Below are 12700 nucleotides of genomic sequence, written 5' to 3'. Positions count from 1 at the left end.
CCAACACTATTCTGGAAGGGAGGGTCTATTCAGGAATTCTGTCATTTTAGAAAAATGCTACTTTATCAGTTGGTTGAATATTATAAAAATAATATAAATTTTTAAATGTAAATTAATTTAGTGCTTACAAAAGATGGCTTGACAATATTCATTTGAAATAATTAATTTATCCACAGAACATGTATATCATGAGCAATAACAGTTACAAACATCCCTACGCTGCCTCTTAAACATACGTTAGCTCTATATTTGAGGGACTATCCTGTAGTATAAGAGAAGGTAGTTTACTCTCCATTACCCTTCAGATCTGGCTACTATGTTGATACTGACAACAAGGATGCCAGTTGTGATGATGGCTTTTGTGATGTGGTCTCTTCTTGACTGAGAACACAGATATTTTACCTCATTCATCGATCACCTGTTGTTTGGTAACCACTTTTGGTGACTGCTGACCTTACTGGGGATTTAATTCTGTGGCCTAGAAGGGAAAAGCTTTATATTCCAGTATCCATCACCTGAGCTTATGTTATATTTCTGCTCAGATATTGAGGAGCACAAGAAGTAGCACAGAGATTCCTGATCTGCTTGCATCAACACTTGGTAATTTATCAGTTTTGTTTGATTCATATACATTATGTTTTGAATTTTTTTTAAAGTGTCTGAACTTATCTGCCATGAATTCCAAAAGGCACGTATTTCAGTGAATCGCACCATTTAAAATGACAGGTTTCAGAGTAGCAGCCGTGTTAGTCTGTATTCGCAAAAAGAAAAGGAGTATTTGTGGCACCTTAGAGACTAGCCAATTTATTTGAGCATAAGCTTTTGTGAGCTACAGCTCACTTCATCGGATGCATTCAGTGCATTCAGTCCACCGAATGCATCTGATGAAGTGAGCTGTAGCTCACGAAAGCTTATGCTCAAATAAATTTGTTAGTCTCTAAGGTGCCACAAGTACTCCTTTTCTTTTTACCATTTAAAATGTTAATTTAAATGTATATCCTTGTGAGCTAATCGGATTCTTGGTAGTTTGAGGCTGCCATCGTTAAGAAATTAATCCAATTTAAAACTGGTTGCCAAAATTTACATTTCTTATTACAAAAAAAGTGGAGAAGCAACATTAGAATGGTTCACATTTCATAAAGCATTGATGCTGTTCGGTCTGGGTGCAACAAAAGGGCTGTGTGGAATAAATGCTCTTAGCAGGTGCTGTGGAAATGGAATTTATATCAGTGACTTCTCTGACTAAAGTACTGTTGTTGGGGAGTTCTCATCTGACTGAGTCAATTGTAGTGGAATGGAAGGAGAACAAAATTGCATAAAGGGAATGATATAGATGTAATTTTCTTCATTCCACTTGTGTTAAGAAGTAACTAGTCAGTAATACCTCAAACTTTTGAATTTCTAACTGCGATTAACCTCACTACATATTTGAAAACCAAAAGGAAGATAGAGCTGCTTTTTAAAATGATATAAAAATAAACATGTTATGTCTGTTAAGAAGGAAAAGGAGGCTTAATTCCTGATAGTTAACTAAGCAGTTAAATATTTTTACAGGAAAACTAAATTTAATAAAAGTCCCCAGTGAAATTCAAGAGTGCAAACAATAAGCATAATATTTTATGAAAATGACCCCCATATTTAAAATCTGGCATTATATGTTATGCATTGTAGCACCAAGTCCACATCTACCTTTTAGAAAATTAAAACACATAAATTCTGTTTAGTGTTTGATATGCACTGCACTAGCTGAAAGCCATAATGCCCCTAAAACCTTGGGTTGCTTTTCACCTTTCATAAATTCCTGGGTAGATTCTATACAAAAAATAATTTTCAGCTCCGTGGCTCATTGTTATTCAAACTTGATTGATCGTCGTCATTTACTCAGTGAGGAAGTTAAGTGCTCCTGTCATTTCCGAAGAGTATAATTGGGACGTTTCACAGGTCAGCGGTAGTGACAGGTTTCCCTTTTGATTAGTGTTAGACTGATAACAAAAATTACAGTTTCCTATGATTAATGTTTCCTAGAGTACCTAAATGTGCAGTTCATGGATTGTACCTAAACAAAGCGAATTTGCATCTGATTATGCCTTTTCACAGCAGGGCTTTTTATGTGCCTCGAAGTTTTTGAGATCATCCAGGTATACAAGGATGTTGCTCCTGGTTCAGTTTTTAAGTCAGCCATGTGTGATATGCAGGTTGTTTGGTGAAGCCTCTTCATAGCTAAGTTTCTCAAGCAATATAGAGGCTATAAAACAAACAAAGCAATGGAAATTTAAAGTTAAGACAAGTTACGTGTCCTGAAGTCTTGCCCAGGTTTTGCAATATATATAATGTATGTAAGTATTTGAACTAAAATGTCTCCAATATCCTAGACACAATGTAGTGGATTTAGGATAGATTATCAGCCTTAACTAAGTTTTCTTTACCTTCTGTTAGTTTACCAGTATTTCCCTCTTCCCTAAACTTGCTTCTCTTAGTGACTTTATGTACTTTTAACACTGGCAAAAAGTTTTTAATCAAAAGCACAGAAGTCCACTGAAATTCTCCCCCCCGTTCCCCCCCCCGTCCCCCACTCCTAGAACATAACAATTAAATAAATCCATGGTAGTTCCTATTTTATTTTTGATTTTTCACATTTTGCACAACCAAATTCTAGACTGAGACCATCTATAACAAGTTTTAGTTTGGTTTAATTTGTTTTATAGCTGACTTAGAAATAGGAACTGAGAGTAGAAAGTTTGACACAATCATATCTCTAGCAGGACAAACAGGCAGCTCTAACTAGCTAGAAGAGACTAATTTGCTCCTGTCTCCTAAATTGTCTTTAACAAGTAGAAAAGGGAAAAAAAATAGAACTTTGAAGCCAGACTGCTAACAAACTAGTTCCTTTTCAGTCTCCCAACTGCTCGTGTTGTGCTGAAAGCAAAACCCTACAATATTTCTCTTTCTAAAGGCCAGCTGAAAGGTCTTCTAAAAGCTTGCAATTTAAAAATTGATGTGCCTCTTTGGTAATTAACTAACCCAGTCTCTTGGTGTATTTCTGTTTAGCTGTAGAGCACTTGACCCTTTCTCTGTTGGAACTGCAGTTTGACTTCCAGTCTGGGCCATGAGAGGTCAGATGCAGCATGTGTCTGTCTTGGCCACACCAGGCAGGGATGAACTGCTTCTTTCCTTAAGATGAGGAGGAATGATTGCAGTGGGAAGTGAAAAGTAATTTAAAACTCAGAGCCCTCCAGCATGCCTAGAGTATGACAACTCTCTGTCTGCTGATTAGAAGTAGTGATGGTGTGGCCAATGGGACGTCCATGGTTGTAACTATATATTGTTGACTTCATGGCTGGTTTCAAACAAGTTTCTGGGAATTAATATTAAACCAAAAAATAATTAGGGGGGAAAAGGTACTGTTTGGTTATGATGCACTTGATAAATCTACTGTCCTTTAGGTCTTTTTAAAATTTAGGACTGTTGTGTTCTGTGGAAAGAGTCAATTAAGAAACAAAGAATTCATCCTCTAAATTTCACTTACTGAAGGGTAAATTGCAGTGTCAACAGCAACTGAACATTTTGTGTTAGCAATGAGCTTCAGTGTAGCTTATAAGCAATACTGATGGAAAGTTTTGCTAAGTTTGTTGGTTTTTAATATACTCAGTAGGCTGAGGTTTGGTTTCCAGATGTTTTTGGCTTCAGAATCTCAGTATGATTTAGAGGAACTCAAGTGTGCAGCTGTGACACACGATTAGATTAGTGAATTACATTGGTAAAATTCTGCTGCAGGGGGAAATTGCTTCTTCCTCCTGTGCTCTCTACAACTAGTAGTTGATATGAATACCTGCATGAAAGCAGTAAGTGCAGTGGGAAGGACATTAAAAGGGATAATCCATGATGGGAAAAAATTATGATAGGTGATCTAATCACCTATTTCTCTGTTGCTTTTGTTTACTTCTGGGAACTTGAGTAAGTGTGATTGTGAGTTCTGTGGTAAGACTGTTCATTTAATGGATCCTTTGCATTGTTTCCCAAACCCATAAAAACATGTGGGAAAACTACAATAACTCATTCGTTCTGTGATGTGTAAATCTCTTAAAATCTCCCCAAATTGGGCAAGAGAAATACAATATTAGTGATTGGCAGCATTGCTGTCTTTTTAAGAGACTGCCAGGATTTGCGGATTTTATAAGTTAGCCATACAAATTCTCATCGAAGGAGGGGCAGATTGTTTTTGCCCAGATAATAATTTTGTGGGGAAAATGTATTGGTAGTTGTATGTGAAAGAAAGAAAGGCATTGGAGGAAGGTTGTAACGTCTCATTGACATACTCACGGCAAAAATTAACTGAAATAAAATTTAGGAAGCTGATAGCCTCTAATATGGGTTAGTTGCTTTGATTAATTGATAGGAACTACATTTTTATTTTTCAACTACTCTTAAATATCCCATTCTATGTATAATATGGGCTGTACACATATATTTTAAAAATCCCAATAATTTCAGTTCCTTAGATTCTACATAGTAAAGTTTGCAACCTAATGATGTAATTGTTTAGGGTCTTTCAAATCAGATAAGATATTTATGTATTGCAAGTATTTTTATTTTAAAGCTGCTGTCAAAAAGTAAATACAGTAGAATCCCTTTTAATTGAATCCCACTTAATCAAGCCATAGTCTTGTATCCCAATCTCCCATATCTACTGCAGACTTCACTACAGTCTGGGTTCTCAGACTGATATGAAGTGAAGGCCCTTGGCCTGCTGAAAAGAATTGTTCCTAATGTTGGCTGGATTCTTAATGCAATCATATATCCCCTAAACAAAGTGATGCAAGCAACACACCTGTTGGCTTTTCAGAATGGCTTGCTTTATTGGAGTTGTATTAGTTTCAGCATGGCTCTTTTAAAATTGTCTGGCCAGTATCCTCTAAACTAGTGAAACCATTGTGAATGTGGATGCCCTCTTCAGACAAATTGGGTATATAATTATCTTATTTTAAGATCCAGGGTCTCTAGGGACTATTTAAAATATCCATCTATCTATTCATCCATCTATCTATCTAATCATTTGATAGCTGAGCAACATGCCTCAGTAATTCCCAGAGTAGACTCCAGCTCTGCAGAGGAGGAGGAGAAGCACAGTAAAATGGCATGGCATTAAAGCAAGTTTGAATGTCTTCGATTTTATCAGAGTTGAGGCTGCCAGCCCATCCTTTGCTCATCCTATTTGGCCTGTTGTATGTGTTGGGGAGGCGTACACAATGGGTGATCTTACATAACATGTGCTGAATGAGCTGAACCACCAAAACTAGGGTAGGCATTGATAAGGCTCTCTATCACTTGCTCACTAAGTCAAGATCTTAATGTTGTTTTAACGTTTTTTTTTTTATTTTATAGTTTCACACTTTCTCACACTTCACCAACTGTGTGTCTTCTAATGGATAAGCAAACCTTTAAAGAAGATATCTCTTAGGGATTGAAGATGGCTTTAGAGATGAAATGTAAAACAAGGGGTCTAATCTTAGATGATGATTGAATACATAATTAGGGAAATGCTTTTGGCTCAGAGGAGCCTCAGTGGTGGGCTGTCTTGCTGTCTGCTAATATTTTCAATATGAAGGGGGAAAAAAATGGTCTCATTTTTCTGTATTTTTTCCCTGTAGATGAAAGTGTCCGACACTGAAGATGATGAAGATGAAGATGAATTTGTGGACGTCCCTGAGAAGGAAGGTTATGAGCCCCACATTCCAGACCACCTGCGTAAGGAATATGGTAAGTTTGCCCAGCTGTGAAAAGCTTTATCCCTGCATGTTACTGCTGCAGTAAAGTAAATAAACAGCCATTATGAAGTAATAAAGTGATCAGTGGTGTGGGTAATCTCTCTGACTGCTGTGAGGAAGTCATTACATAGATAGGGGAGCAGCGATTGGCTCTAGATAAACAAATACTTTCTAGAAGGAGAAGCAACTGAGACCAGGAGCTTATTTCATTCAGCCATGTTCCACTATAATTTAGAGACAGAAGCTGCTCTGTGTATGTGTGCATGTGTGCTAAAAAAGGATATTTATTTACTCAGAATAGGGTGGTAGGAGAGTATAATTGTAAACAACCATGGCTTAGAAGTACTGAGGATGGTTTGGTGAAACAGGATAGGATTTTGTGCTGCTCGCTGCAATTCTAGCATCTGCAGGCACACAGCCACTTAACACCCTGAAGGTGGTTAAATGTGGCCCACAACCTAGCCTCTCTCTCCAATGTGGGTGTCATTGTAACAAAAGGTTAAGTGGAGCTCAGCCTCTCAGTAGTTTGTTGTAGTGTCACTAAGGAAATCCTAGATGACAAACAAAATATAATCTTCGGAGTGGTAGCTGTGTTGGTCTGTATCAGCAAAAAGAATGAGTAGTACTTGTGGCACCTTAGAGACTAACAAATTTATTAGGGCATAAGCTTTTGTGGGCTAAAATCCACTTCATCGGATGCATGCAGTGGAAAATACAGTAGGAAGACTCCATGCATCCAGTCTTGTTCTTGTCTGTTTCATTTAAATTTAGCATCCCGCTTTTCCAAACATATTCTAAAGCTTTTTGAAATAAATGAGTATTTGTAAAGTGTACCTATAAAGTTGACAGGTGAGTTACCAAAAAAAAGTTGATCTAAAACAGTTATATTCCAGTACATTATTCCTTGTCCTTCCCAAGTAATGCTTCATAAGTGTCTGGAGTTTTGCTTCTCTGTAATATTGGGCATTTTAAGCATCAGAAGCTTTTGGTATAGAGGGAAATGCTGCCATCCAGTTTAAAAGTTAAAAATCCTTGGCAGTGTAATAAGTTTTTTGTTCCTGCCTCACATTGCTGCTGATCGTGAGACTGACTAAAAATGGTGCTATGTTATCCTAGAACATGTTGTGTGAGTGTTTTTTTACACTCTTCTTCATGTAATTTTTTAAAACTTCTGTGTAATTTGAGCTGTAGGGAAGTCAATCTACAGCTTTTTAATGTAGAAAGCCAAATCTTTTTCTCTTTGGTAATATTAAGGTGTGTGCATCAATGTTCTCTTAAATTTTTTCCATCCATGTGCAGAATGAATTTTGTTATGTGCACTAATATCGAGGTAATGTGTGGATGTGCACCACCAGTAGAAACAAAAAACCTAGATATAATACATATTTTTAAAAAGTTACCATAGGGATAATTAGTCCATCCAAGACAGGTTAGGCATTTTAGAACTCACTACTCAAAGAATTAAATGTAAGTGTAAGAGAAATAAAAACGATGAAATGCATAGACCAGTCAAAAAACTGTGTGTACTGCAGGAAGTGTCAAGAAGTAACAACAATAATAATACAGGTATGTGTTGGGAGGGAGCGTGAAAGACTGTGTGTGTGTGTGACAGAGACACGCGCTGCCTCTTTAAGTATGCTGCCTCTTTAAGTAGATTGGCATTCACCAGTCTGAAGCCTGCTTTGTCAGACACAGCAGCAGCTGCCAGCAAGCTCCTTCCCACATCCCTGTCGTGCCCCCCTCCCCAGTGGAGATGGGGTACAGGGGAGGGGGACACCCTGACAGCGGCCCCCCCGTCTCCTCCCCTGCTCTGCACTGCAAGCAGGAGGCTCCCGGGAGCCAGGGGCTCCAAGGCAGAGGGCAGGAGCAGCACAGCAGCGGGCGGGACAGGCACATGAAGTGAGTGGCACCTGATAGACTGCTGGGCAGCTGCGCAACTTAGAGGGAATTTAGGTGTGCATATATAAATCGAGAAACTGGCAATTAGAGTGACCTTTTACTTGTGACTGTCTCATACCACGAAGATTGACTACAGTGTGTGGGAGGTCTGCAGTAGTTAACAAAGTCAGCTCAAGGAAACCTCAAAATATCGAGACATGCTCGTGAGGCCTCAAACAGGATGAGATCCCCATTGTGCTAGATAAGCATCTATGAAGATGCAGACCCTACCTTGGAGAGCTCACAGTACTAAACCCAGTGCTGTATGACGGGTGGGCAAGAGGGAGACAATCAAATATTTACAATATTTATATATATGATATCCATTTTTATAAATGTTAGTGTAAGTACATCAGTCAGTAAATAATCACTTGCCCCAACTGCCTCTCAACTTAGCTATATAAATATTGGCTCATTCTGAGTAGGGATTGTAGTACTAGTGAGCCTTGAGAATGGACTTGAAGGAGAGGATTTGCACTAGGGATGATGGGGAGTCTGGTGTATTTTGCCTTGACTGTACCAAGCACTGGAACTTGGCTTCCATGTGTGGTTTAACAGCAGCCTGAAGATTCTTAGCATAATATATAAAAAGTCAGTTTAATCCTCACCACCTTCCACTCCAAGTGCAAAGCTCATGACTTCATCCTGGCCTCCTCTATCATAAACACATAGCAGTGTGTTCATTGAACCCCGCAAAACAATGCCATATTGAAACAAAACAGTTGCACACACAATTCTTCCTGTGGGAAGAGGATGAGAGAATGAACAAATTACAAGTGACAGATGTTAGTCACATCATTTAATATACTTACTGGAAGGTGCTCAGATACTGCATTGATGAGAATTTATATAGAATAGAATAATCCGTTCCTTATTTCTATATATAATGTTGCAAATAAAAAGATACTCTTCTACTTTTTTTTTAAACTGAAGAACCAAAATGCCAATTCCCCCTTTCTCCCCAAATCTCACCGTGATATTATGCATGTATATAAATCTGGGTAGAAGCTAAGGGACATACTTAGTATGAACTTCATAAACCTTTATTTGATTTTCTTTTAAAAGTTTGTTCTTAGCAATTATTATTTCTGTTGTGTTCCTGAGAGAATATGAGCTCCTTCTCTGGTGGATAAAATTACTGTTTTAAGGCCCCAATTCAAGAAACAATCCTTATTCAGAAAAGCTCTTAAGCACATGGGGATGGATGAAAACATATACTTAAGTGCATTTGTAACTTACTGGGCCAAACTGATCTGTTTCCATTGTGTAACTGTGGAGTAATCATGTTGACTTCAGTGGAATGACTTTGGATTTACAACAGTGTAACTGAAAACTGCATCTGCTCCACTGAGTTCAAATCTTGTTGGGCTTATATTTTTAATCAAAAGATTCTAAAAGTTAAATCTCCCGGTGACATGATTCACTTTTCTAAATCAGAAAAGGCCTGATCAAAAACAATTTATATCCACTAAAGGGCCAACTTAGTATAAGTATTATATATATAGCCCAGATTTGTAAAGGTATTTAGGCATTGCCCTATTTACACTTGCTGTGCTCAGCATTGCAACACCTATGTCTGATTTTCAAAAGAAATTTAGGTACTTAGGAGCCAAAATCTCATTGACAGTTGATAGGATTTAAACCCTTAAGTGCCTAAATCACTTTTGGAAATGAGACACAGGGTCCCAAATCAGTTAGGTGTTGCAATGCTGAGCAAATCAATACCTAAATACCTTTACACATCTGGGCCTAAAAGAATAAATCATGTGCTTTGTAAAGATATGGGATGTGAAAGCAGGAGACTCAACTGTGATGAAGGGTTAAATATTTAACTAAATATAGACATTTGTTTTTTCCAGATACAAAAGGCTCAAAATCATCCCTGGTGAACTCTATTGAAATCAATTGAATTACCCCAGCTTTATACAGCTGAAGGGTTATTTTGCTAGCTTAGTTTTTAATTCATGTGAAATGCTTTGCATATAGGAAACAATGGAATTTTACATCTCAGTTCAGAAGTCTAATATATTTGGAATCTCTTAACTACAGCATATTACACCTTCAATTTTAAATACACTCTTGCTGTTCTACAGACAGTCTGAATAATTTAAAGGTTTCCTCCCCCCAACCCCCCGGCCTTGATTCTGCACCTGAATAAACAATGAAAGTCGAATAGCTCCTCAAATTAATATTTTATGTTATGTAATAAAACAAAGATGTAATACACAACCACTGAAATTTATAAAATGGTAATTGAAATGTCATATCAGAAAGTCAGTTAATTCTCTTTCATTTCTCTTTGGGAAAATGAAAGTATTTACCAGTGAAATGAATTGCAACTTCAAATACCATTTTTGGTTACAAATTTATATTTGTTGCTCCACTGAGATCTAAAAAGTTTTTGTGCCAAGGGAAAATTTACTTTGGAGAGAGTATATAGATATAAATGTTGCAACCCCAAAAAGTTACAATAATATTTAATGGCTAAGATAAGGACCTGAGTTTTATCATGGAACTGTAGGATGGGGGGAGAAATAGACAAGTCAATTTGAATCTCCATGTGTAAGATGAAATGTAAATTTGTTAAAAGAATTTAGGTGATTAGGTAACTGAAGTGTGAAGATATAACCCATTAGGGGTGTCATGCCAAATTAGCATTACCAGACTTTTAACGACCTCCCATTTGTATAATCCCTATTTACACTTGCACCTGATGTCTGTAGTGGGACAAGGGGCCAGCCATTTTGCAGTATCACAGAGTTATTCTAAATGCATGTTGTTAAAAGAAAAATGTCAAACACTTGTATAATAAGACACCCCAGATTGTGTGTTCATCTAGAAAAGACACACAAGTTCAAATGAAAAGGAATTAATACAGAAAATTACCAGTATAACTATTAGAATTGGTTTTGATACTTTTTATTGAAAATATTATCACTGCTATTGACTTATATTCTTTCTTCAAATGACTTCTGCTCATCCTCCCCAAGAGGATTGAGCCACAGTGCCAGGATAGTGTGGCAAAGCTTGTTCTATTACCATGCATGCTGTTCCTGTTGTGTGGATAATGGACTTCAGTCTCCAGGACTACATATCCTTTTTGTTGCCCTCCGCTGGATTGTCTCCAATTTGTCCACATCCTTTCTGTAGTGGGGGGCCCAAAACTGGATGCAGTGCTCCAGATGTGGCCTCACTAGTGCCGAATAGAGGGGAATAATCGCTTCCCTCGATTGGCTGGCAGTGCTCCTACTAATGCAGCCCAATATGCCATTAGCCTTCTTGACAACAAGGGCACACTGTTGACTCATATCCAGCTTCTCGTCCACTGTAATCCCCAGGTCCTTTTCTGCAGAACTGCCGCTTAGGCGGTCAGTCCCTAGCTTGTAGCAGTGCATGGTATTCTTCCATCCTAAGTGCAGGACTCTGCACTTGTCCTTGTTGAACCTCATCAGATTTCTTTTGGCCCAATCCTCTAATTTGTCTAGGTCACTCTGGGCCCTATCCCAAGGCTGCTGACCAGTTTCAATATATGAAGGCAGATGCTCTTGATAGTGTGGAATTTTATAGAGCGAACAAGATCCTTAAAGCTCTTTTATTTCTCCCCCCTTCCCCCCCCCCCCCCGGCATTACCTCAGACTTGCCTGGTTTCAACTTTAGCTAAATGCTGATTTTGGCTAGGCAACAAAGATATTTGGGTTGTGCTGCTTGCTTATGACACAAAGCAGATGTCGAGCTGGATGTTGTCTGCATAATGCTAGCACTTCAGTCCATGTTATCTTGTCAGCCCCTCTAGTGGCTTTGTAGAGATGATTAATGAATAATATGGGGGGACAGAATTAGGCCTCTGGGGATCCTTAGAGGTCTAGGAATGGTTTCCCATTCAGATTCTTTGGATTTAAGATAGCTCTTTGCAAAGACTTCTGATGAATTCTTTGATTTCCCCCACCCCCCCAAATCTGTAAAATTTTTTTTACTGTTTTTACGTAGTTGGCTTTCCTTAATGGTCTCAATGAATAAAGCCTTCGACACTAGACTCCTTCTTTATCTTCGGAGATTAAGCTTCAAATATAGTTTCATTGAGTTTAAGGCCAGAATAGACCATTAGTTTTATCTAGTGTGACTTCATGCATATCATAAGCCTTTTCATTTCACCTGTTTCCCTCCCCTGTATTAAGCCTGGTAACTTCAGTTACTGCCTTTTTAGTCCTCTGGAAACTAAATAGTTGTGTTCCACAGGCAGAGACTGAGGCACCATCAGTGCCCCGAGGCCCTGGCAATAGCAGGGAATTTATTAGGTGATATGTTCCTAGGTGATCCTAGCAGGTGATCCATGCCCTGTGCTGCAGAGGAAGGCAAAAAATCAGCCACGTGCTTGCCAATCTGACTTGTGGGGAAAATTCCTTTCTGGCCTTTTGTCTGCTGATTAGTTAGACCCTGAGCACGTGAGCAAGACACACCAGCCACACATCTGAGAGAGGTTTCTCTTTGCCACTTCAGAACACCAGTCCACCCCAATCAGTATCCCATTTCTAGCTGTGGCAAAACCCTCCCCCACAGATTACAGTGGTGCATTGGGGGGACTCCCTCTGACCCTTGCAGGCAACTGGCTGAAGCCCCAAAGCATAAATTAGATTAGTCATTATTATGCACATGTGCATTATACATATTGTATGCGACTTATTTGTGATCCCTGAAGCCAGGATTGCCCAGTTTTGATCGTTTAAAATTTTTGAAGAGCATAAGGATCAAGCCTTAATTTGCATATACAGTAAAATTATTTTAACAAAAATAAATGCACACTATCGCCTTTGTTTTCTTATCTTCCTTTTTAGATGGCTAAAATTGCTTATTTCAGTACAGCAACAGCAAAAATGAAAATATGCAGTTGATCAACTTGGTCCACACCTTACAATTTTAGGGAAAAAGTAGTTATAAATCACATTTGGGATCCTATGGGCTGTACTTGGTGTGGGTTTACTTTTCCCCCCTATATCCAT

At 38.4% G+C, this 12700-nt stretch overlaps 1 protein-coding gene across 3 annotated transcripts in view; it reads left to right on the top strand.

The window, feature by feature from the left end:
* UVSSA (UV stimulated scaffold protein A) overlaps positions 1–12700 on the top strand; it is a 95971-nt gene that overhangs the window by 34062 nt on the left and 49209 nt on the right. For all 3 annotated transcript variants that reach the window (XM_048849136.2, XM_048849133.2, XM_048849134.2), the window contains one exon: positions 5649–5757. In XM_048849136.2, coding sequence (XP_048705093.2) covers positions 5649–5757 — 109 coding nt within the window. The remainder of the gene's footprint in view (positions 1–5648; positions 5758–12700) is intronic.

Source organism: Caretta caretta, chromosome 4, assembly GCF_965140235.1.
Source record: "Caretta caretta isolate rCarCar2 chromosome 4, rCarCar1.hap1, whole genome shotgun sequence".
Lineage (NCBI taxonomy): Eukaryota > Metazoa > Chordata > Testudines > Cheloniidae > Caretta > Caretta caretta.
This window is presented reverse-complemented; position numbering and strand designations above follow the sequence as displayed.